This window comes from Muntiacus reevesi, chromosome 2 (assembly GCF_963930625.1).
Source record: "Muntiacus reevesi chromosome 2, mMunRee1.1, whole genome shotgun sequence".
Taxonomy (NCBI): Eukaryota; Metazoa; Chordata; class Mammalia; order Artiodactyla; family Cervidae; genus Muntiacus; species Muntiacus reevesi.
In genome coordinates this window covers 247,684,133-247,707,816 of record NC_089250.1, presented here as the reverse complement: position 1 = coordinate 247,707,816, position 23,684 = coordinate 247,684,133, and the positions used below count along the sequence as shown (strand labels likewise).

General features: G+C 48.3%; 2 protein-coding genes across 4 annotated transcripts in view; both read left to right on the top strand.

The window, feature by feature from the left end:
* Nucleotides 1-7,089, top strand: part of RANBP10 (RAN binding protein 10) — a 59,095-nt gene extending 52,006 nt beyond the window's left edge. Inside the window, exons 8-14 of one of the 3 annotated variants that reach the window (XM_065925573.1) lie at nucleotides 581-689; nucleotides 792-940; nucleotides 1,265-1,340; nucleotides 2,080-2,201; nucleotides 2,689-2,834; nucleotides 3,081-3,192; nucleotides 3,614-7,089. In XM_065925573.1, the coding sequence (XP_065781645.1) occupies nucleotides 581-689; nucleotides 792-940; nucleotides 1,265-1,340; nucleotides 2,080-2,201; nucleotides 2,689-2,834; nucleotides 3,081-3,192; nucleotides 3,614-3,744 (845 nt within the window). In that variant the 3' untranslated portion in view covers nucleotides 3,745-7,089. Of the gene's footprint in view, nucleotides 1-580; nucleotides 690-791; nucleotides 941-1,135; nucleotides 1,341-2,079; nucleotides 2,202-2,688; nucleotides 2,835-3,080; nucleotides 3,193-3,613 lie in introns of all 3 variants that reach the window. The other 2 variants (XM_065925572.1, XM_065925571.1) reach the window with 2 other exon arrangements.
* Nucleotides 7,090-9,206: 2,117 nt separating this feature from the next.
* The window catches only part of GFOD2 (Gfo/Idh/MocA-like oxidoreductase domain containing 2), a 39,146-nt gene continuing 24,668 nt past the window's right edge, over nucleotides 9,207-23,684 (top strand). Inside the window, exon 1 of the mRNA XM_065920532.1 lies at nucleotides 9,207-9,493. The gene's annotated coding sequence lies outside the window, so the exon portion shown is untranslated. The remainder of the gene's footprint in view (nucleotides 9,494-23,684) is intronic.

The window sequence follows — 23,684 nt, the reverse complement described above, 5'->3', positions numbered from 1 at the left end:
CAGGAGCACGATGCCAAGGGCCTGAGAGGTGTCAGCGCTGGAGCTGCCAGCGTGAGGAGGGTGATCTCCTCTCTCAGCAGGGGCTGCTGCAGCCCCTGAAGACCACTAACCTGTGGGCCCTGGCCCAGAGACCATGAACTCCTATTGCCATCCCTGTGAGGCCTGAGGAGAGGAGTTTGGGCTTGAAGAGGAGCCCGTCAAGCCACAGAGCTGCCCAGGCACCCACCCCCAGATTACACTCTCATAGCCAAGACCTCTCTCACTGCCAGGTCCCTGGCAACCTGTACTCCATAGGAGCAGGCCTTCGAACTCACCCTCCTGCTTTTCTGGGCTGGGGGCGCCCACTCCTCCCTCTCCCCATGATTCTCTGAGGACTCCCTGACACTTAACAGAAACCAGGATCTGTTGTGGGCCTGGTGGCCAGGTTCTTTCTTCGGTCTCTTCTGTGAGCATCTCAGGGGGCTTGCCGCCCTGAGCCTGCCCGCTGGACTGGCGGCTGACCTGTGCCCGGGCCTGACAGTGCGGAGACGTGTGGGGGTCTGTGGCCGCTCTCTCACTGCCTCGCTCTTTCTCTCCTCAGAGATTCAGAAGCTGGTGCTGGAGGGCCGAGTCGGGGAGGCCATTGAAACCACACAGCGCTTCTACCCAGGGCTGCTGGAGCATAATCCCAACCTGCTCTTCATGCTTAAGTAAGTTTGGGCCCCTGCCAGCTCCCTTCTGTTTCCCCACTGGTGGTGGGAATATGCAACCCAGACCAAGCCCAGAGCATGGCTGCTCTGCTCCTTCCGCAGGTGCCGACAGTTTGTGGAGATGGTGAACGGGACTGACAGTGAGGTCCGCAGCTTGAGCTCTCGAAGCCCCAAGTCCCAGGACAGCTACCCTGGCTCCCCCAGCCTCAGTCCCCGACACGGCCCCACTAGTTCCCACACACACAACACAGGTCAGCCGCTCTCCGGAGGGCTCTGGGAAGAACTGGTGTGGAGAAGCGAGGCCATCTAGACACCCTTCCCCAGGATGGGCTCGGGACTTACTGCCGGATGTGGGAGGGATGGGAAACGGGACCACTGCAGTTATTCCCGGGCCCCCACTGGGCAGCAGGCTGGCCCTCCTCTTCTGACCATCCCCTGGGTTTTAGGAGCAGATAGTCCCAGCTGCAGCAACGGCGTCGCCTCCTCCAAGAGCAAACCGAACCACAGTAAATACCCTGCACCCAGCTCCTCCTCGTCCTCGTCATCCTCCTCATCCTCCTCATCTCCCTCCTCAGTGAATTACTCCGAGTCCAACTCTACAGATTCCACCAAGTCCCAGCCCCACAGCAGTACTAGTAACCAGGAGACCAGGTACCTGTTCTGCTCAGCTTCTTCCTCCCGCTCTGTGCCCACTGCAGCCTGTCCTGTGAGCACCCCCCTGCCCTGTATCCCCGACTTCCCCACCAGCCCTGTGCCTGGAATAGTAGTTGTGGACCTGCCAGGCCAGGCTTTGGCTCCAGCTTCCTGTCTAGCTCGTGATTCAGCTGCTGCTCGTGATTCAGTTCCCTTGGCACCATCTTTCTCCAGAGGCGCTGGCACTGAGAATGTGGTTGCCTCCAAGGATACCAGGTCTCTCAGAACACCCGGGGTCTATACTAAAGGAAGTTTTTCTGGGCTCAGCTCTCAGCCAGTTTGGGCCGGTAGAGGTTATAAACTGCAGACTGTAGGTGGCTCTCAGCGCCCCAGCATGCTTCAAGGCTGACCCGGGTTTGGCTCCCAGACACGCCTGTCATGACTCATTTGCCCTGGTCATTGGGGATCTAGGGGTGCTTAGAAGGGGTGTGCCAACTCAGAGGAGGGCTGGGGAGGCGAGGGTCACAGAGGCAGCGTCGGGACCGGAGTGGGAATGAGGTGACAAGCCCCTGGGGATGGCTGGCATCACAGTAGGGCCCAAGTGTTGGAGCCTGAGAACCTGGGAGCTATCCTTTCATGCCCTTTAGGGACCTCAGTTTATCCACAGCAGCCTGTGGCTGAAGCTTCAATGGGGGCCCACCCAGGCTGCGCCAACCACATCCACTTAGCCAGCTGCCATCTCCACCCTTCTCCACAGTGACAGTGAGATGGAGATGGAGGCGGAGCATTACCCCAATGGTGTGCTGGAGAGCATGTCCACACGCATCGTCAACGGTGCCTACAAGCATGAGGACCTGCAGACGGATGAGTCCAGCATGGGTAAGGCTGTGCCCTCGCCTGCCCCGTCTTCTGCAGGTGGCCGTGCTCAGTCCGGGTCTCCCCTCGCTGGAGGTGGGTGTGGGACTGGGCAGGCTGATCCACTGCCTCTGTAGCCATCACAAGTGGGTGTTTGTGATGGGAAGACCTCGGCCTGCTGCCCAGGCCAAGTTCCCGCATTAGTGGCTGGAGGGGGTTGGTGAGAGCAGGTAGTCTTATGAACCCCCTTGCATCCTGCACAGGGTGGGAGAGGGAAAGCTTCCAAGTCCTGCCTGACCCCTAGACCCTGTGCTGGGTAGACTCAGAACAGCTCAGCTCGGGGTGGCCCCCCTGCACCTCTCAGCCCTCGCTTGCCTCCACCAGAAGGGCACCCCCACCCCCATCCCCAACCTAGGTCCTTCTTGCCATGTTCTCTTTGGGGTCCCCACCCTCGTCCTCCCTTGTCTGTTTGTGCCCTCCCGATGTGCCCTCTCCTGGGCTCTGGGTGCAGATGATGGGCATCCGCGGCGGCAGCTCTGCGGGGGCAATCAGGCAGCCACAGAAAGAATTATCCTGTTCGGCCGCGAGTTGCAGGCACTGAGTGAGCAGCTGGGCCGGGAGTATGGCAAGAATTTGGCCCACACGGAGATGCTACAGGTATGGAGCAAGCCAGGCCCCGTACAGAATGGGCCCCTGTTTGGTAGTACAGGGGTACGGTGACTGGGAGGGCACTGGGAGCAGCAGCAATAGGAGAGCGTGAGCTCTAGACAAGACTGCAGTGGGAAATGGGACATCGGGGTATTTTGTGCCCTCCCTGACGCCATGCAGGGCCCCGTATCCCCCTGGAGCCGTGGGGGGTGGTGGTGCATACCACAGTCCTCTCAGAAGTGCTCTGTTCCTTAGGATGCCTTTAGCCTGCTCGCCTACTCAGACCCCTGGAGTTGTCCAGTTGGCCAGCAGCTTGACCCCATCCAGAGGGAGCCTGTGTGTGCCGCCCTCAACAGCGCCATTTTAGGTAAGTGGCGCTAACAAAAATAAGCTGTCCCAGGAAGGCCTGGGGTGGCCCCGTCACCCCTTCCTTGTTTGTCTAGATCAGGGCAGCGAACTCTGCCCAGAGGCTGTCTGGTAGCCCGCAGGACTCTTGGGCTCCTGTGATAGAACCCTGACCTCCCTCTGCCCAACTGAGTTGGCCAACTAGATCACAGTGGGCCCTAGACTATGACCTGGGCCCAGGCCAGCTCACTGCTCCAAAGAAAGCTCAGGTCCACAGGCTCTTGACAGGGCCATAGCCTGGTGGTTTGGACACACATGGAGGCATATGAACTCTCTCTTCCGAGAGATTCTGTCCACTCCCCCCACCTTCTGCTCCCAAAGGAACTTGGACCTGGGCTCAGCGCTGATCACGGCAGTGACCAGGCCTTGTCTCTTCCCCACAGAGTCTCAGAACCTGCCAAAACAGCCCCCGCTGGTGCTCGCCCTGGGCCAGGCGTCTGAGTGTCTACGGCTCATGGCCCGAGCGGGCCTGGGATCTTGCTCTTTTGCCAGAGTCGACGACTACTTGCACTAGCTGACCACACTGGCTGGCCCCGCCTAGCCCTCCCTCGGCCCCAGGGCTGGAGCAGCCCTGCCCTCCATCGGCACCTGGTGCAGGGACCCGGAAGCCACGGGCAGAGTCCACTCCTCCTGCCTGGCCTCTTCTGTTCCTTTCCTCCCTTCCTTCCTTCCTTTCTTTTTCTCCCACCTTCAGTCTCTCTCTCTCTCCCCCCTTCACGTGCAGCGGCCTATGACACAGTATTGGCTGGTTACTCTTCATGTAGCACCTTCTATTTTGAAAAGAGGGGGGTTGTTTTGAGGAGAGGTTGGGGTTTTTTAATCTTTTTTTTTTCCCCTCCTCCTGACTGAGCCACCAGTATTTATCTCTGGAGAGTTTGTGCTGAGCTGGTTTCTGCTAATTTAGTGATGAAGCCTATCCACATTGGTGATAGCTTATTATTTTCATAAGTAAAAAAAAATGAGATTATATATATAAATATATATATTGAAAAAAAAGACACAGTATTTATCGTAGTGTTAGTGGTCCAGCACCTCTTGGGTGAGGCTGTCCAGACACCATGTTTTTATTTGAGTCCCAACTAATCAAAAAAGAATCATCTCTGTCACCTCAGCAAAGGGATTTCTTCATTTCAGGCTTCCGCTTTGTTGAACTATAGGCCCAGCTGCAGTCTAGGAAAGCCCGGTAGGCTTTGGGAGCCTCACAGTGGGCAGGATAGGCTAAGCTGGTTTGCAGCATCCGAGAGGTGTGGGTGCCTAGGCCTCTGAGAGTTGAACTGAGCAGAGAACTGCAGGGCCAAGGGGCCACAGAAGAGATGACTTGGCCCAGGGCTAACAGCAAAGTGAGGGAGGAGAGGGTCCTCGGCCAGCACGCTGTCCACCATCCTACCCTGCCTCTCACTGCCTGCCTTGACTCTCTCTCTCTTCCCTTTTCAACATCCCGCCTTTCCTTGTTAAGATGGCCAAATACTTCATTTCCTCTAAATTGATTGCCTGGGAACTACCTGCCTTTGACCCGAGAGCTGCTGTGTGTCAGGCTGCGGGGAGGGAGTCTCCTACAGGGAGGCCCCTGGGCACAGGGGCTGCCTTCTTCCTGCCTGGGTCTTCATCGTCTCTGCACAGCTTGGATGGAATCAACACTTCCTGTTGAGAAGCCAGGACCTTGTGGAGGCAGATTTGTGGACTGCCCGTCGCCAGAGTGGATGGAATCTTTGACCCCCCAGGCCAAGCCTCACTGTAGCTGTGCCAGGCAGCTCCCTGCAGTTTGGCCCCAGTCATTCTTAGGAAAGACTGTTATGAGTATTTGCTGGCCAGAGGAAGGGACCTCATGGGCTTGACAGATGTCCCACTGTCCATGTCCGACGGATCCTCACAGCTAGTGGGTCAGAAACCGTCTTAGTACTGCCATTAGGGAATCAGGAAAGGAAGGGCTAAGATGGAGGCCAGGACTTGAGCAGGCTCTCTGTGGAGAGGACTGACCGCCCACGGGGAGGAAAGGGAGGTGCCCTCCCAGAGGAGCAGGAGGAGGGGCCGGGATTTCCCCGTCTGCCTCACAGTGGGAGGGAATGCACGGAGAGCCCCTGCTAAGGGGCAAGGTCAGAAGTCAAGCTTCCAGTCCCTGCCTGGATCTGGGTTTTCCCATCAGTGCATACTGGAATGGTTGGAAGTGGCCTGAGGTGCCCACTGGGACTTGCTGGGCCTACAGCTGGACAAGAGAAATAATTGAGTTGAACTAAGTGCTGGTGATGGGGTCAGGGCCCTTGGCCCTGTGCTCCCCCAGAATTCTGTCCCGGGACACACCCTGAATGTTGCTGCTTTTTCTTGGTCCCCACTGGGGCCCCGGCTGGCAGCCCAGAGACCACAAAGCATCAGGAAGGTGGTGTCCTGTCTATGAAGGAAATTCATCCTTTGCAAACCTGGGAATGCCCAGCTCCCAAACCAATGGATTGGAAAAATCAGGCTATTAAAATGATTGAAAGCACTCAGGACTGGGAATTAAAACCAGAGGCTTTTGCAATTGGAATGAAGTTCAGAGACCATCTACTCCACCAGTCCTCTCCTTTTATGGATAAGGAAACAGGCCCAGGAGATTAAGTGAGTTGGCCAAAGTCACTCAACAGATGGGGGCAGAACTGGGACTAAGCTCATCCCTGTGGCTTGGACAACACTGTTGAGTCCTAAAACTGAATGGCAGGCGAGGGATTAGGCTGGTGAGGCCTCCAGCAATGTCTGAGCAGCTGGTACCTTCAGGGGTGTGTCAGGGGTGGGGATGGGTGCCTGGGCTTGGGTTGTGGAGTGGCTGAGAGGGCCCCGGAGGGCTCAGGACAGCTGTGTGCTGCTCGGGGTTGGGTGTCCGCCTGGCTCACGCTCAGTGCCCATGGCCACCTCCCCATTTTCTGTGCCTTATCTCACTGTTTCAGCTGAGTCCAAGTTGTTTACTCTGTTCCTCTCCAAAGGGGCACTGTGTCCCAGTTGGACAGCTCACCTTCGGGACATTAGCCTTTGCCCCACAAGCCGTGGAGAGGACCAAAATCAAGCTGCTTGAGCCCACTGTCTTGCTGATAGTCCAGGCCTGCCTGCCAACCAGTGGAGCCCCTGCTACACACCCAGTCCTACCAGCCTACTTCCAGGAGCCAAGAGTGGGGCAGGCACCTGGGAGGAGTCCTGGTGAAGAACTGGACTTCAGCCAAGGAGGCAGGAGGAAGACCTGGCTCTGTTGGGTCGTTCAACTCTGGGGGAGCAGCCTTTCCCTCTTACCTTTTCCTCTTGTTCCACCAAATGGTCGCTCTTTTCCAGAGCAGAAACTGGCGGACATGCAACGATAGCCAGAACCCCTGTCCCTCACCCACCTGGGTCTGTGGCTGGATGTGGGCTGGCAGAACAGGGACACCAAGAGATGGAGAAGGGGGACTCCCCAACCTCTCAGCATCTTCCTAGCCCATAAGCAAGCACAAAGATGAGGCAGAGATCTGTCAGAGCTAAAAGTTCCTTTGGTTGCTCACAACTCAGGTATGCACACTGTGTGGCAGCTGGGCAGCGGAGCCCTCCTTGACCGCGAGTCCCGTGCACCCAGACCCGTGGCCAGATGTGGACTCTGGCTGCCTCAGGCGCCGCCTCTCTGCATAGGGTTCTCCTCCATTAGTAACTACAGCCGACTCGGACGTCCTCCACATTGTGCACACTGGTTCTGCCTTTGTCCTCGCAAGTTGATACTTGGCATTAGCATGAAACTTGTGGGTGTGGGAGGGTTTAGAGAGAATTCTAACACAAAACATCCTATTAAATTGTACTTGAGAGATGAAAAAACTCCTGTTGTATTTTGACAGAATTATTTTTATTAAAATACACATCCATGAGCAGTCATGAGTGTCTAGTCTCTGTTGTGAGTCTTACTGGGATTGACCATCCCTAGTGTAACACAGCTGTCCTGGCAGGCTTGGCCCCTTCCCAGTTTATCTGTTGGGAGTGCCCAGGCCCTTGGTGTCTCCTCAAGGACCCTGAAGACTTTTACAAGACCCCAAAGAGCACAGGTACTCATGCTTTTGATTCTCCTGCGAAACAACCTTCATCTGAAACAAAAAGCAAATTCAAAAAGGTGGGCCATAAGACCTTCTCTCCTCAAAATAAGATATTTATTTCTTTATTTGGCTGTGCCAGGTCTTAGTTGTGGCACTCAAGATCTTTGCTGTGGCACACTGACTCTAGTTGTGGTACACGGGGCTCCAAAGCACATGGGCTCCATTGCCCCATGGCATGTGGGATCTTAAGTGACTGAACCTGCATCCGCTGCATTGCAAGATGGATTCTTAACCATTGGGCCACCAAGGAAGTCCCCAAATAAGATGTTAATACATTCCAAATATGCTCACTCCAGACACTGTACAGAAAACTCTAAGGGGTATCAAGGTTAGCTTCCTTTTAGTCCAAGGGAAAAATTCATGCTGAAAAATCATAGTTTGGGTGACCCTGGGACATTAACTTTTCTCATCTTCAGTTTCCCCATTAACTTGGTTAATTCTGCTGCTCCATGGTAATAGAGGATTACGGCATGCATAGAGCAGGGCTTGGCACACACAACATACACGACTGCCCTGCCTCCAGGAGGGTGTACCCTGATGTGACAGGCTCACTTCTGCCTCAAGCTGCCTCCCCTGCCCCCAAGGCACCAGGGTTTTATGCAGAGGAGGGATAAAATAGATGATGCTTCTGTTCACCTGGAGGTAAGACTAGAAGCAAAGAAAAGGCCAAGGTCAAACACAAGAAGGCAGGTTGGAGAAATACTTAGCGGATATTAGCATCACAGGATGAGTGAACTGAAGTGAGGGAGATTAGCAAGAGACGAGGCAATTGCATGCAAGATAATAACAGGGAACTGGTGGTGGCTAAGTCACTGGGGTGAGGAGGTTTGCTGGAGAGCATATAAATCCATATCTCAGAGAAACATGTTTCCTGGAATTGGAAAAGGATCTGTGCCCTAGTAAACAGCAAAAACTGTCATGGATGCTCAGAGTAAACATCACCTGCTAATTAAAAGCTCTAATGATTCTGTCTTAAGATGTGTAGCTTAATCCAGTATTTTCCAAACTTGCATTACTACAGAATGCTTCACTCAAGGCCATTTTACAGGACTCACAGGGAAAAGCTTCCTGCTTCTCCGCCTTTTGGCTAAGATCAAGTGTAGTATGGGGGCTTCTCAGGTGGCAGAGTGGTAAAGAACCCACCTCTTAATGCAGGGGACATGAGAGATGCAATTTCGATCCCTGGGTCGGGAAGATTCCCCTGGAGTAGGAAATGGCAACCTGCTCCAACACTCTGGTCTGAAGAATTCCTTGGACAGAGGAGCCGGGTGGGCTCCATGGGGTTGCAGAGTCAGACACCACTGAACGACTGAGAAAAGGGAAAAGCTAGTGTAGAAGGAAGAGTGGCTTATTAGATTAAGCACAAATGTCCTGGTTCCATAAGTAAAGCCACAGTAAATTCATTTCCCTCCAGACACATTTCCAGCGTAGTTTGTTTTATGCTAAGGTTTATAGGTTATTTTCGCTGCTCTAGCAGACAGTATGGTGAAACAAAGGGTAGTCTGGTTACAAAGTCGTATTTATTGGTTGGAAAACCGGTTCCAGTAAAGAGATCAAGGGGGACTGAGGTCGCAGTCTTGAAAAGCACTGACATGGAAGAACAACCAAAGAACATCCAGAATAAGAGGAGCCCAGATACGCACGAAAAAGCGAGTCTTTAGGAGTCAGAAAGCCGGGAAGTCCGGCGAGTTCGAGAGAACTGTTGTTCTGCAAAGATAGATGTCATCCAGCAGCAGACCTTCCTTCATTCCGAGACAACCAAGGACCACCACAGCACTCAGAACCTCCTTGCTCTTCCAGCCAGGAGACCGACTGGGAAAAAGCCTAGGCTGGGAAACCGTCCCCTCCGCCGCCTCCACCGCCGGAAACGAATGACCAGGGCTTCCAGCCAGACGGCTTTACCTCCGCCCGGAGTCAGTGAGCATGCGTAGCTCCTGGACACGGCCCCTCCCAGCGCTGGTCCTCCCAGTCATGGAGCATGCGCAGACTTCCTGCCGTCCCGCCCCTGCTTTTCCAGAGACCCCGGTTCCTTAGAAACCAGGCGGCGCGTTCCCCGTGGCGGCGCGCTGGATTCCGGGGGCCCGAGCGTCCCTGGAAGCCTCCCTCACGCATCGCCAGCGGCTGCCGATACCCGTCCGGGCCCATGGTCTTCAGGGCGGCGCAGGGCGGGGGATGCCAGCGTGCCAGGTGAGAGGCGGCCCGCGACGACGGGTGAGGATGTAGAAGGGCATGGCGCGGCGGCGAGCGGGCGCTGGCCGGGCCTCCTCGGCGGCCCGGCGCCCGAGGTCGGAGGCGGGGATACGTAGCGCCGGGGCTGGAGGGGGCCGTTCTAACTGCCAGCGCGGGCTCGGAGTTCGGGAGTCTCCCCGGAGTTGGTCCTCTCACCTCAGAGATAGGACCTGCAAGTTTGGTCGTAGAATTGTAGAATTTTGGCTCCTGGAAGGACCTTGGCCATAACCCATCCCTTTACTGGACGCGAAAACCTAGGCTCCCCTGTCCATTGCCGACCAACTCCCCTTACCTGTGTGAGGACCGCCGCTTTGTGGCTAAGGATATGAGGTATGGGAACCTCAGACAAAGGGCACTTGGCGTAGCTGGTCCTTCGTCTTTCACAGGAGAAGGGACCTGAGGGGGCATGTCTTTATTTAAGGAAAGAGAGTTCAGGTGGCAGGTGGGAGAAGGGACACTCCAGAAGGTGCGGGTGGCTCAGCCAGCCCCAGAGTGTCCGCTGGCCACATCTCTCTGGGCCTGGCTTACCTCTGAAGCCCAAGAGGGAAGCAGATGGACTTGCGGAGACAAAAGGTGAGGTGAAGTATTCTCAAGGCATTATCACATGAATGGTGACGGAGAAAGAGGGGTCCGGAAGATCAGGACTTGTGAATGGTTGTGTGAAGCGTTTACTGCAGAATTTAAAGAACCAGACAGGAATAGAAAAGTTTAAAGCTGCCTTGGAGAAACACCAAGGAAGGTTATAAACGTTATTTATCGTCAGCGTTCCCACGGTGTCATTGCTGAGGGCAGGACACAGGAGGAAGGAAGTGGTGACTTTTGAATATCCAGAGCCTGGTGGCGCAGGGCACAGAGGACCTTTGAAGCTATGGGGCACAAAGGTTGGAGATCGAAGAGCCCTAAATCTGTGACCCTGTAGTTGAAAGGAACAGCTGTTTAAATTAGGAAAGACACTTCATGTGTTATTGTGATAAGGAGAAGATGGAAGTAAGAGAATCTAGATACATTCTTGATAAGGGAACTCCTTTCTTTCTGAAAAGCTACATCAGGGAACAAGAGTTTTAAGGCCATCCATTTTACAGAAAATGTGCAAAAGTTACTGCTTTTGGACTAGGGTTTTTAGCAGACAGTTCTGTTGGATTAATGGGCTTCCCTGGTGGCTCAGACATTAAAGAATCTGCCTGCAGTGTGGGAGACACAACTTCAATCCCTGGGTGGTGAAGATCCCCATGGGGAAAGAATGCCTAACCACTTCTGTATTCTTGCCTGGAGAACTCCAAGGACAGTGGAGCCTGGTGGACTACAGTCCATGGGGTTGCAAAGGGTCGGATACAATGAGACTAGCGCTTTCACCTTTTTTTTTTTGGTGGGAGGACACCCCCCCCCCGTACCCCCCCGCGCCCGAGCACACGCACATACTGTTTACAGTTTAAAGCTTCTGTTGTGAGAGGCTTTCCTATACCACCTGGTTGTTCTACTTTTCCTATAGAATGAGTACTTTGGATCTGATCTGTTATTTTTACTTGCTGGGAAAATTCAAATATGTGATTTCTATAGTAATAACTGGAACCCACTAGAAGTAGGATTCGCAACCAGAATCTAAAATATGGCACAGATGAACCTATCTGCAAAATAGAAACAGAGTCTCATAGAGATCAGACTTGTGGTTGGCGTGGGGCAGGGGGAAAAGGAGGGATGGACTTGGAATTTGGGGTTGGTAGAGGCAAACTATTATATTTAGAATGGATAAACTACAAGGCCCCACTGCATAGCACAGGGAACTGTATCCATTCTCCCGGAATAAATTGTAATGGAAAAAAATATTAAAGAATGTGTAAATGTGGGAAACTGAGTCACTTTGCTCTACAGCAGAGACCGGCACAACATTGTAAATCAACTGTACTTCAGGTAGAAAAATTTAAATTTTAAAAAAGGGAAAAAGAACTCTCCCAAAGGACATAAAGATTTGTAATACGGGGAAAAGAAATGCGTGATTTTTAAAAGGTGGTCCCTGATTCTAATCATCAAAGTCAGTTTGGTATTGATAAAACTAATTTTCACTGTGTATTTGATATGGCAGCAGGTTTCCACCCGCCCCCACCCCCCCCCAGAGTGATAAGAGAAGGTACATTGAAACTCTGATAATGTTAATAGATCAAATTAGTTTTTTAAGAAAGCTTTGTTCTCTTGTTCATAAATCAGTGCCGGCCCGTAACTGTGGATATTATGGCTGTGCATTTTATTGACTTTCCTTCTATCTCTGGAAATATTTGTATAAATAACTCGAGAGAAAGGTATGTGATCTGGGGGGAACATTGGCACTGTTAACCAAATCCTGTCAGAAAAGCTTTGTGAAAATCATCGTATTCTGTGTAGAAACCCTCATTACTTTAGCATTGGCCCACGTAGAAGACAGACAAGTAGGCCAAAATCCAAGTAGGCTAGAAGGGAGCAATTACCATCTGTAGTGCTGGAGAGGGTGTGGGAGGGTGCTTTGAATGTCAGTACAAATACTTCCTTGAATGAGCATTTGGAGAAGATATGGCTTAAATGTGGTGAGTATGCCCTGTGGATGTGTATGCATTATTTTAGCCCCTCTAGTGAGAAAGAGACTTGTTTTCAGATAAGAAAGATGGGCATACAGACTCTCAAAGTGTTTCTTCATCACTATGGCAGTGAACCTTTGACAAATAATTACTTAACATCCATTCCATTTTCTGGGGCAGCTGAGGGCAGTTATCAAATCTGGCCTGTAATAAAGTAATCAACAGTATTTAACAGGCTAACTTACCAGATAAACCAGTAATGCTAACAGGATTTACTTTCTCTGAACTGATTCTCTGTTTATACAATAAGAGGAGAAATGAAATGGGGGCACAGTGTGATCTGATAGGGGAGGTTGTAATATAAAGTTGGTGTTCACAGAACACAAGAATCAGTGACCAGTCACTTAGAAACAGGAGAGGAGTCCTTCTGATGCCTAGTAAGTCACTCATGTGTATATATAATAGGAGTTCAATCTAGGATAAATCCACTATGGAAATCAGACAGTGTCTAGAAAAAAATTGGAGGTTTTGCTGTTTTTGAGAATTCATATGCAGTATAGTAGTAGGACATTATTTTTCTTTTTTGGGGGAAGGACCTTTTGTATTTCTCTTTTTTTAAATTAGTTTATTTATTTTTGGTTGTACTGGGTCTTCATTGCTACCCATGGCCTTTCTCTAGTTGGGGTGAGAGAGGGCTGCTCTTCGTTGTGGTTCACAGGCTTCTAATTGTTGTGGCTTCTCTTGTTGCAGAGCACAGGCTCTAGGTGTGTGGCAGTGAACCTTTGACAAATAATTACTTTGTCTAGTTTCAGCACATAGGCTTAGAACTTGTGCGCACGGGCCCAGGTGCTCTGAGGTATGTGGAATCCTCCTGGACCAGGGATCGAACCCATGTCCTCTGCATTGGCAGGCTGACTCCCATGCACTGTATCACCAGGGAAGTCCCAGTACGCTGTATACAAGTCCCAGGACATACATACAAAAAAAGCAGCTTTGTATAAGTAAACTTCAAGAGAACCTAAAAGTCCAGATTACTTGAAAATTTAGGTGTCAGGTGTTTTTAAAAGTGGGGAATGAAAGATAATTCACATTAGGTTGGGCTCGTGAAAATAAAAATGGAGAAAAGATACTGAGAAAAACATGAAAACAGTAAGACTTTCTAGCACACTAACATTCACTCATGAATTAGCCATTAGGTCAGGAATCACTCGTTAATGTACCATCTCTTTAAATCCAGACAAAGGAAGTGACAAATGGAGTAAATATTTCAGTTTCATGGTGATGGGAATGAACACTTAGGAAGTAGGATTAAAGATTAAGAAGGAAGAAGTGAGCTTTAGTTAAATACACTCAAACCTTACCCTTAGCATGTGCTCTTTAGTTCCTGTTCCTAGAAGAGGAGCTGCAAGTAATGCCTTTGTCCTAGGTACTGTCAGTTTTCAAGGTTCCCAGTGACAAAATGCCACATCTCTTTGGGATCCAGGATTGCTGTGGCGATAGCTCAGTCTCTCCACCACCTCTCAAAGCCATTCCCAGAAGCATCCTGTCTGTCTTCTACCATGAAAGATTAGGAATGAAGGCTTTCAGGAGTGGAAACTAAGTACTGAGCATGGTCTTCCTTTCTGGCCTGGGATAACTGTGCTCCTCCCCAACTGTCAACTTTCAATTTCTCATGAGAATAGATAATTCCAAAATATAACCGGAAATACTTCCTACTTGGCTTTGAGATTTACCGCATTGCTTTACAATCTCAAAATCTTTATTATTTCTTTCAGAATTATATTTTTGCTTAGAATGATAATGCTAGGCAAATCATGGAATTGTTGTTTTAGTTGCTAAGTCATGTCCAACTCTCTTGCGACCCCATGAACTGTAGCCCACCAGGCTCCTCACTCCGTGGGATTTCCAAGACAAGAATACTAGAATGGGTTGCCATTTCCTTCTCCAGGGGTCTTCCTGACCCAGGTATTGAACCTGCGTCTCCTGCATTGCAGTCGGACTCTTTACCACTGAGCCACCTGGGAAACCCAAATCATATAATTACTGGGCCCTAGTTTCTTAATCTGTGTAATTTATAACAGAAAACAATTTAAAAATGACAGAAATGTCTAAAACTAGAGAAAGGAAGAGCTGGTTCACATCATTAGTAATCCTTAAAAACTGTGATAACATGAAAAATGCTTATGTCAAAATATTAAGTGAAAAAAATCAGGATACAAAGTTGTGCATATAAGTAGATTACATTAAACGGATGTAAAACTTAGCAAAAAAGAGTATAAGAAGAACACATAGTAATTTTCTATAGTGAGTGAATATTTAAAAAAAAAAAATGCTCCTAAAAGTTTCTTGCTTGTGTAAAGAATGATAGTGAACTTGTTTTGTCTCTCAGGGCCTTCAGCCCCTTCTTGCTCTCTGACTGAATTGAAAGTGGTGGAGGGAGACTCCCCAGGTGGTCCAAAGGCTGAGACTCTACACTCCCGGTATAGGGACCCAGGTTAAATCACTGGTGTGGGAGCTAGAGCCCACTTTACCATCTGAGCCACCTGGGAAGCCCCTAGATCCCGCATAACACAACTAAGAGTTTGCATGCTGCACCTAAGGCCCCGCACAGCCAAGTAAATTTTATTTTAAGTGGAGGGAGAATGATGGCAGGGGCCAGGAAGCTCCTGTGTTTCCTAACTCAGGTGTTATGAACCAAACAGCAGTGCAGTTCCCTAGGATAATGAATTTGCTTGTATTATTTGAAAGGTGACCATAGAGCTCTTATACTGCTTTCTCAGACTTTCTTTGGTGCTTGTTGATGAATAGTTTTGACCCTTAGGGTCTCTTTCGGTGCTTGCTGATAAATGGTTTTGTATTTCTGCATCCCACAGCATATTAGAGGATGTTCCACGCGGTTAATGGTTTCTGCAGCCCAGTGGTGGTTCCTGCTAGGAAATGGTTATCATCTCAGAGGGGCCTCTCTGGGGGTGGCTCTCAGAGCGTGTGAGATATGTATTTGTCATCCAGGCATCCTCTCATTGTCAGGGAGATGGGGGATGGTAGAGAGATCAGCTGTACTTCCTGTTACTTGTCAGCCTTTTGCACTCATATTCCTGTGCCAGGGACCAAGGGGACAAAGCTTGGTTGTTGTTGTTGTTGTTTGAAGCATTGGGGGCAATGGTTGAACATAGTATTTCTCATCAGCTCTTATTTTCAAAATTAAATTATTGTGCTCAAATGGCTATTTTGGTTACCCCAGCCCAGGGCTTGCTCCTGGTCATGGTGGTTATTCTTTCAAGATTACTGTCTTTGTTTCTCCTTCCTTCGCTGCTTTTTTTTTTTTTTAATGTCTGTGCTGAGTCTTCGTTGCTGCTTGGGCTTTCTCTAGTTGTGGTGAGTGAGGGCTGCTCTCTAGTTGCGGCACACAGGCTTCCCATTGTGCTGGCGTCTCTGGCTGCGGAGCACAGGCTCTAGGAACCCGGGCTTTAGTAGCTGTGGCATGTGGTTCAGTAGTTGTGGTGCTCAGGCGTAGTTGCTCCTTGCATGTGGAGTCTTCCCAGACCAGGGATGGAACCCATGTCTCCTGCACCGGCAGGCAGATTCTTTACCACTGAGCCACCAGGGAAGCCCCTTCACTGCTTAATATCCCTGATATGCTAAGATTGTTGTGTAAAGAACATTTAAATGCCTTCAAGTATTATAGGAATGTTAGCAAAATACCTTGAAGTGTTAAGTTTCAGGGACCTGTGATCTCCTTAATTACACAGTCTTGGTCCTGAAAGATCTTAGAGTCTCAGTAGTAAGACACTGAGCATCATTTAAACAATAATCAGAAAATTATAAAATCCTAAAATGAATGGCTATTTTCAGGTGGGCATATCCCAGATACATTCTGTATTTTATAACCAGCCTCCTTCATTACACATTAACCAAAAGGAAAACAGGAAAAGGGGGTTGGTATGGCAAAGACTGTCCTGAGATTAGATTATTTTACATGTCACATTTAATAGCGAGAGCATTGTTAAACTACAGCTGAGCATAATCATGGTCTAGTTGGTAAGCAGTTTTCTGCGTCCAAGCAGGCGATGTTTGTGAAGGACACCAGGCATTTCCACTCCCAGGAGACCTCCTTACCTTCCTGGTGACCAGAAGCCACGTTAGAGTTAGAGAACACCGGTCAGGGTGGTTGTGCTCCGGGGTGCCCTCAGAACACCCTATACCCGAAATCTGAAGGAAGGCAGATTAGGTAACTCTGAAGTGTCTCTTGCTACCATAGAAATAGCCATTTTCACACCAACAGGATACTTGTATCCATAAAGAAGGTAGAAAACACAAAACTTTAGTAAGTTAGGTTTTCATGTTGAAAAATGTTTCATGAGTATAATTAAAAACTCATTGCCTTCTCAGGATTAAATGTAAAATACACCTCTCTCTAGGGCCGGGTACTTCACAGGCATCGTGGCCAAGTGGCCAAGTGTACTTTACCTTGGCAAAGGCAGGGTCTTTGTCACATGCCGTTGTCATTGTGTTCCCTCTGTCAAATCACTCCTTGGTATTCAGCTGTGGCTGTAGCAAGAAATGGAAGCTAAGCTCCAGGGACCTGGCCTGTCTGGATCACTGCCCTGTACCCCACCTTATGGCGCAGTGCCTGACCCATTGTTGCCCTCACAGATACTGGGGAATGAATGAGGAAAGAACTCTGGTGACTGGATATCATGCCATTAAATGGGGGTGAGGGAACACAGGGGAAGGAAAGGAAAGATAAATTTGGGTTGGAAGAAGCTGATAGGTCGGTACAGAGCCAATTGAGAACGTTTGCATGGAGGTCAGAGTGAAATTGAAGGATTAGATAACATTGCTCCGTGAGAGAGTAGGGATGGGGATGGAATTTTCAGGTTGATGTCAGTCTAGAACTTGCTGTTAAAGCAGTCTCAGAAAAATAGCCATCTTGTTATTGCCAAACTTTCAGAAGCAATATTTAATATAACTGGTAGCAAAGTACTTTTTCTTACTGTAACCATCAGCTGAAACTAACTTTCAGACCAGGTGGTGATCCAGATACCTCTGTGGGTGTTGGTTAAATTTACGTCTCCTTCATGACTCAATTTTAGCTGACCTTTTTGTACACTGGGTAGTTATACCTCATTAGACAGGTCATTAGGCCTTTCATTAATGTCCCTCCTAGGACACTGTGTGAGGGCAGCCCAGAGACTGGGACCTGGCGTCTTTGGCTAGGTCTGGGTATGCTCTCTCGATATCAGGTGGCTGCTTAACTATTTACCTCCATGTCAGCTTGCAGAGTTGGAGGAGTAGCCTTTCTTTCCTTTGTCGTGTTTTTGCAGTCAGTAAGAAGGCGGCAACGTCTGTGTCACTGAGTCCGTGTAAGACACTTAAACAAATTGTAGGAAAATGAAACCTTCCCCACAGGATCTTTGGACTTTTTGAGATCCAGGGACCAAAGCATTTATCATAACTCCTTTGTAAAACTCAATACCTGTTTGTTTAGTTAGACTTTTATTTTTCAGTGGAAACATAAATGTAGGTAAAGACATACTTTCTCTTTTATCTGAAAGCAGCCCTGCAGAAAGCATGTTACCCTTCCAGACTGGGAGTACAAGCTGGTTCATGGGAAGCTCTGACTGTACCTCAGGTAGTCCTTCGGCTGTGAAAATACAGCTCGGAACTCAGGCTGCAGACTCCCCCCGGCTCCTGCCTGAGCTCCAGTGCTGAGGTGTGGTTGTCTTTCCTCTTTGGGTCCAGCTCTACTGGCCATGCAACGACAGTGTGTCTACCAGAGTGGCTCAATTCCAGGTGTTGGGGGGTGGCCCAGAAGGCGGTCTCTTCGTTCTTAGTACATGGCTGATGTTGATAACTGCATGAAAGGCTACTTATTTCCCCCACCAAATTCCTGGGTTTTGCAAAATGAGAATTAAACTTAACATTTACCTTTACATTTTAATTTTGTCTCCTTTTAGTGTGCTCATGAATTATGCTCTTATGTTATAAATCTAGATCTCTTTGCAACTGGATGTTAACATCATGGTAGGTACCCCCCTCCTAGGTGATGGTTATCATATCAGTTTCGGAGCATCATTCAAAGAAGCTTGTATTCAGGGAATTCCCTGGCAGTCCAGTGGTTAGAACTTGTTGCTTTCACTTCCAAGGCCCAGGTTCAATCCTTGGTTGGGGAACCAAGATTCCACAAGCCCCCAGCCTTGCCAAAAAAAATCAAGCTTATACGCTTTAAAAGATTTTAAAACGTATTTTATTTAAAGTAGGCAGGAAAAGGAGGACTTGAGCAGGAAAAGCTGTTGCCGTCTCGTTGGTGCAGCTGCCCCACAGGCTCTGATCTGACTTCTTGATTTGTGCGTTCTCACACTTACTCATTCCTCAGTCTTCACTCAGCGCCCACCCAGTGTCGGGCGCTGCTCTGCCCTGGTGACAGCGGTGTGTGAGACAGGCGGCCTCTTGACATCATGACAGATCCCAGTGGAGTGTGATGGGTACTGTGAAGAAGCTCAGGCACAGCTTCTCTGAAGAAGTAGTGTTTAAGTGGAGACTTAACAGATCTGAGAAGGAGTTATCCTGAGGAAATAAAAAGAAAAAATTATTGCAGGCAGAGCAAATAGTTTGGACCAGAATCTCAGAGCAAAACTGAAGGAGTTAGATGTGGTAGCTGCCAGCATGCTGAGTGCAGTGTAAGGGGAAAGTGGTAAGGTGGAGAGATGGGGGAAGGTCCAACCCACGCTGGGGAGGGCCCATCAGGGAATCTGGGCTTTATCCTAGAGAGGCTAGGGGAAGAAATGGCCAGTTCAGGAGAACCGTCTGGTTCATGGAACCAGAGCAGTGGATGGAAATCAAGGGACATTCGGATGTCCAGTTGGTGGGACATAGGGGTAGACGGGCCATGGGGGCAGGAAAACTTCACTGCATCTAGAGTGATTCCTTATGAGATGGTCAGGTTGGAATCACCACCACTTGAGTCCACTATCACTTCCTTTCCCTTCATGATTGTTGGCATTTGACTGAACATAGCCCCTGCGTGCTAGGTCATTGGGATCCTGCAAGGCTTGACATACAGTATGCTTCTGTTAGAGGGAGGAAGCTTGACTACAAGGGGACTGAGCTAACAGATAAGCATGAGTCACATTATGTGAGGAGGTGAGGTAGTTGGAAAGACAGTTCTGGGTTGCAGGCACCCTCTTGACAGGTCAAGTTGTAGTTTAAGACTGAGAGCCTCAGCTCATTTTCCTAATCCCAGTTGGCAGGCAGAGCTATTCTGTTATATGATGCTTTCTTTCCTAAACCATTAAACCAGATTCTGTCTCAAACTATTTAATTATCAGCATAAGTACTCTCTTTATTACATTTGTGAACATACCCCAAGATCATACACAATTACTTACAGTTTTGATGAGTTCAGTATATATATCTTGGTTTATTGATTAACTATACAGGAGCAAGATCTGGAATCTTTTGGCCTTTTTCCAGCAAATATTTATTGAGCACCCACTACATATTAGGCCTTGTTCTAGGAACTTGGGGATACAACAGTGCACAAAACAGGCAAAAAATTCCCTTTTCTCAAGGAGCATGCATTCTAGGAGGTGTGGTAGGAGGAGACCAACAATGGAAGGATAAACCTGTTTCTAATAAGACAGCATGTGAGTAGAGACCTGAAGGAAGTGAGGGAGTGTGTAGACCCAGTGGATCTCGTCTGTACAGTAGAGGGAACCGCCAGCGCAGAGACCCTGAGACAGAGATGGACCTGGAATGTTTGCGATACACACAGCAGTGAACCATGATGACCGGAGTAGAGTGAGCAAGGGAAAGAGAAATAGGATATAAAGTCAGAAAGAAGATGGGGGCAGACAGGCCTTTTGTAGGTCAGAGGAAGAACCTTGGCTTTTATGCTAAAGTGAAAGTGAAACTCAGTCACGTCTGACTCTTTGTGACCCCATGGACTATACATTCCATGGAATTCTCCAGGCCAGAATACTGGAGTGGGTATCCTTTCCCTCCTCCAGGGGATCTTCCCAACCCAGGGATTGAACCCAGGTCTCCTGCATTGCAGGCAAATTCTTTACCAGCAGAGTCACGAGAAGCCCAAGAATACTGGAGTGAGTAGCCTGTCGCTTCTCCAGCGGATCTTCCTGACCTGGGAAGAGATGCAAAGCCTATGCAGCCTTTGGGCAGAGGAGTGGCTTGATCTGACTTATATTCTAATGGCGTCACCCTCAGTGCTGTATGAGAGCAGACTGGGGGTACAGTACGAGAAGGGGCGGGGTAGAATCTGGGAGGCCAGGTGGGCGCTCACAGTAGCACAGGTGCGAGGACAGTGACATGAATTAAGGCGGTGGCAACAGAGTAGTGGGAAATGCTCAGATTCAGGGTGTGTTTTGAAGAGAGACAGCCACTAAGACATGGTTTTATGGATCGGATGAGAAGTATGAGAAAAAGAAGGATCAAAGATTACTCCAAGGTTTTGATTTAAACAGCTGGAAAACTTGTGTTACCAGTTTCTGGGGGGAACAGTGAGTTTGGTGGGGAGAAACATCAGGAGTTTAGTTCTGGACACCAAATCGAAATGTACGTCAGATAGGTGGTTGTTTATACTAGTCTGAAGCTCAAGGAAGAGGACCTGGCTGGCAGCTTTGAAAGTCGTCAGAGAATAGATCCGTGTTTAGAGCCATGAGTGAATATGAATAGACTCATCAGTCTTGAGGCAAGAGCCATGGTTACCGCAGTCATCATCACAGGGAACAAGCAGAGAAATGGCCAGAGAGGTAGGAAGAGACACCGCCAGTGTCACAGTCTACTTCAGAATTAGGTTGGGAATTTCCTTGGTGGTCCAGTGGTTAGGACCCTCTTTTCAGTGCTGAGGGCATGGGTTCAATCCGTGGTTGGGGAAGTAAGATCCTGCGAGCTGTGTGGCCCGACAAACAAACAAAGTTAGACTGAGGACCCAACTCACTTAATAATTAGGGTCCTGGCCTCATCACTGGCCACAGTGCTTTATTTTAGAGTATTTTATATTAAGATACAATTACTGAAGAAATTCATCCACAGAAAAGTCTAATTCCCAAACAAGTCCCTTGACCCTGGCACCTGGGAATGTGTCTGAGAGGGCAGAGGCCCGCCGCCAAGTCTGTCGAGGGTGCCCTGAGGCTGCCCCGCTGGGGAATTCCAGCCATGGGCTGGTTCTGGGGTGTGGTGGGGATGGAAGCTGAGCTTGGGCTTCCTGCCCATGTGATGTGCCAACCTGTTGCCCAACCTGTCCAGCCTTAGCCACAACCTGTTACACATTATTTCTCACTTACAGCCATCCTTCCTTGGCTTGCCTACAGCAATACCGGAGAAGAACCCTTCTTTCAGCCCTCACTTCCTGAGTATGAGTTGTTTGTGAGTGGTGAGGACATGCCTAACCCCGGCAGCTCAGCAGCTTGCCTACTGTGATGTTGGCTGTGGGAAAGGGCAACCTTCTTTCTGATCCTCAGCAAGTGCCCACACTTACTAGATCATTGGCCTCTGCTTGGCTTCAGCCGTTGTCTTTATACAGTCCTCCCTCGGTATCTGGGAGGGGTGGCGTTGGTTCCAAGACCCCTTGGGGTCCCAAAATCCACAGATGCTCAAAGTGTTAGTCGTTTTTGTGTCCAACTCTTTGCAACCCCATGGTCGGTAGCCCAATGGGCTCTTCTGTCCATGGGATTCTCCAGACCAGAATACTGGAGAGGGTTGCCATTCTCTTCTCCAGGGGATCTTCCTGACCCAGGGATCAAACCTGGGTCTCCTGCATTGTAGGCAGATTCTTGACTGTCTGAACCACTAGGACATAGAAAAAGTGCTCAACGGATGCTCAAGCCCCTCATATAAAATGGCATATGACATATACTTATCCTCTTGTATACTTTGTCATCTCTAAATTACTTATAATATCTAATACAGTGCAAATAGTTGTAAATACAATGTAAAACTATGTGAATAGTCACTGGTGTGCAAACAGCTTCAAGTTTTGTGTTTAGAGGAAAGAGACTTAATTCATATATGTCCATTTAATTTGATTATAGATGTAAATCCACATGGTACAAATAGGTTGTTCTATATCCTCAGCCATAACTTACAGTGATTAAAAATTGATGTATAATTTACATACAATTAAATATACAGATCCTAAGTATCCAACGTGATGAATTGTGATAAATATAACCACAGTGCAATGCAAGATATAGAATATTCCCATCCTCATTTGTTTCCTTGTGCCCTTTTCTCTAATAAGTAAGTTTGCCTGTACTTCAAGTAAATGAGATCCTACAGTAAGGAGTGTTATTTTTGGTGTGTGTGCCTAACGTCTTTCACTCAAAGTAATATTTTTAAGATTCATGCATGTGTTTGCATGCATTAGTAGTTCATTAATTTTTGCTGCTTTTTTCTGTATTTCATTGTATGAGACCATACCATAATTTATTTGTCTAATCTCCTATTCCTAAGCATTTGGGTTTATTTCCAATTTAGGGCTAAGATGAATAAGGTGCTGAGAACATTTTGTGTAAGTATTTTGTGGACATATGTTTTCATTTTCTTGGGCAAGTATCTACGAATGGAGTTGTTGTGTCATTGAGTTGATGTATCTTTAACTTTATAAGAAAACGTCAATTTTCCAAAGTGACTACTATTTCACACTGGCACTAACAATGCGTGAGAGTTCTGTCGCTCCATATCCTCTCCAGACTTTGGGATTGTTAGTCTCTTCCCTCTCTTTTTTTACCTTTTCCCTTCTAGCAAGGTTTGGTTTTAGTTTGCATGTTCCTGATGACTAGTGATATGGAGCGCCTTTTCACATGCGTATTGGCTGTTTTTGTATCTTTGGTGTGACTCAGTCTAATCTTTTGACATTTTAGAAAATCAAGTTCTTCTTTTGTGTGTGTCTTCTTTTTCTTTTGTGACTGCCACAGGAATGTGGGATCTTAGTTCCCTGACCAGGGATCAAACCCATGCCCCCTGCAGTGAAACCATGGAATCCTAACCACCTAACCAGCAGGGAAGTCCCTGGTTTTTTTTTTCCTGGACCCAGTGTACTCTCTTTATTAATTTATATTTTTATAATATTTTACCAAAAGATCACACCAGTAAAAATAAAGGGATAGTGAAAATCATTTAGAAGTTTTTCATAGTAAGCTCAAATTTGTAGTTCTTTCTTTCATGATTGTAATGTTATATATATATATATACCTACAATAGAAAACATCTTTTACTTTATTTTTTAAGAGGGTTTATATATATATACACACACATATGTTTTTAAATTTATTTATTTTTTAATTGAAGGATAATTGCTTTGCAGAATTTTGTTGTTTTCTGTCAGACCTCAATATGAATCACCCATAGGTGTATATTTATCCCTTCCCTTTTGAACCTCTCTCTCATCTCCCTCCCCACCCCACCCCTCTAGGTTGATTCAGAGTCCCTGTTTGAGTTTCCTGAGACATAACAGCAAATTCCCATTGGTTATCTATTTTACATATGGTAATGTAAGTTTCCATGTTACTCTTTCCATACATCTCACCCTCTCCTCCCCTCTCCCCACGTCCATAAGTCTGTTCTCTATGTCTGTTTCTCTATTA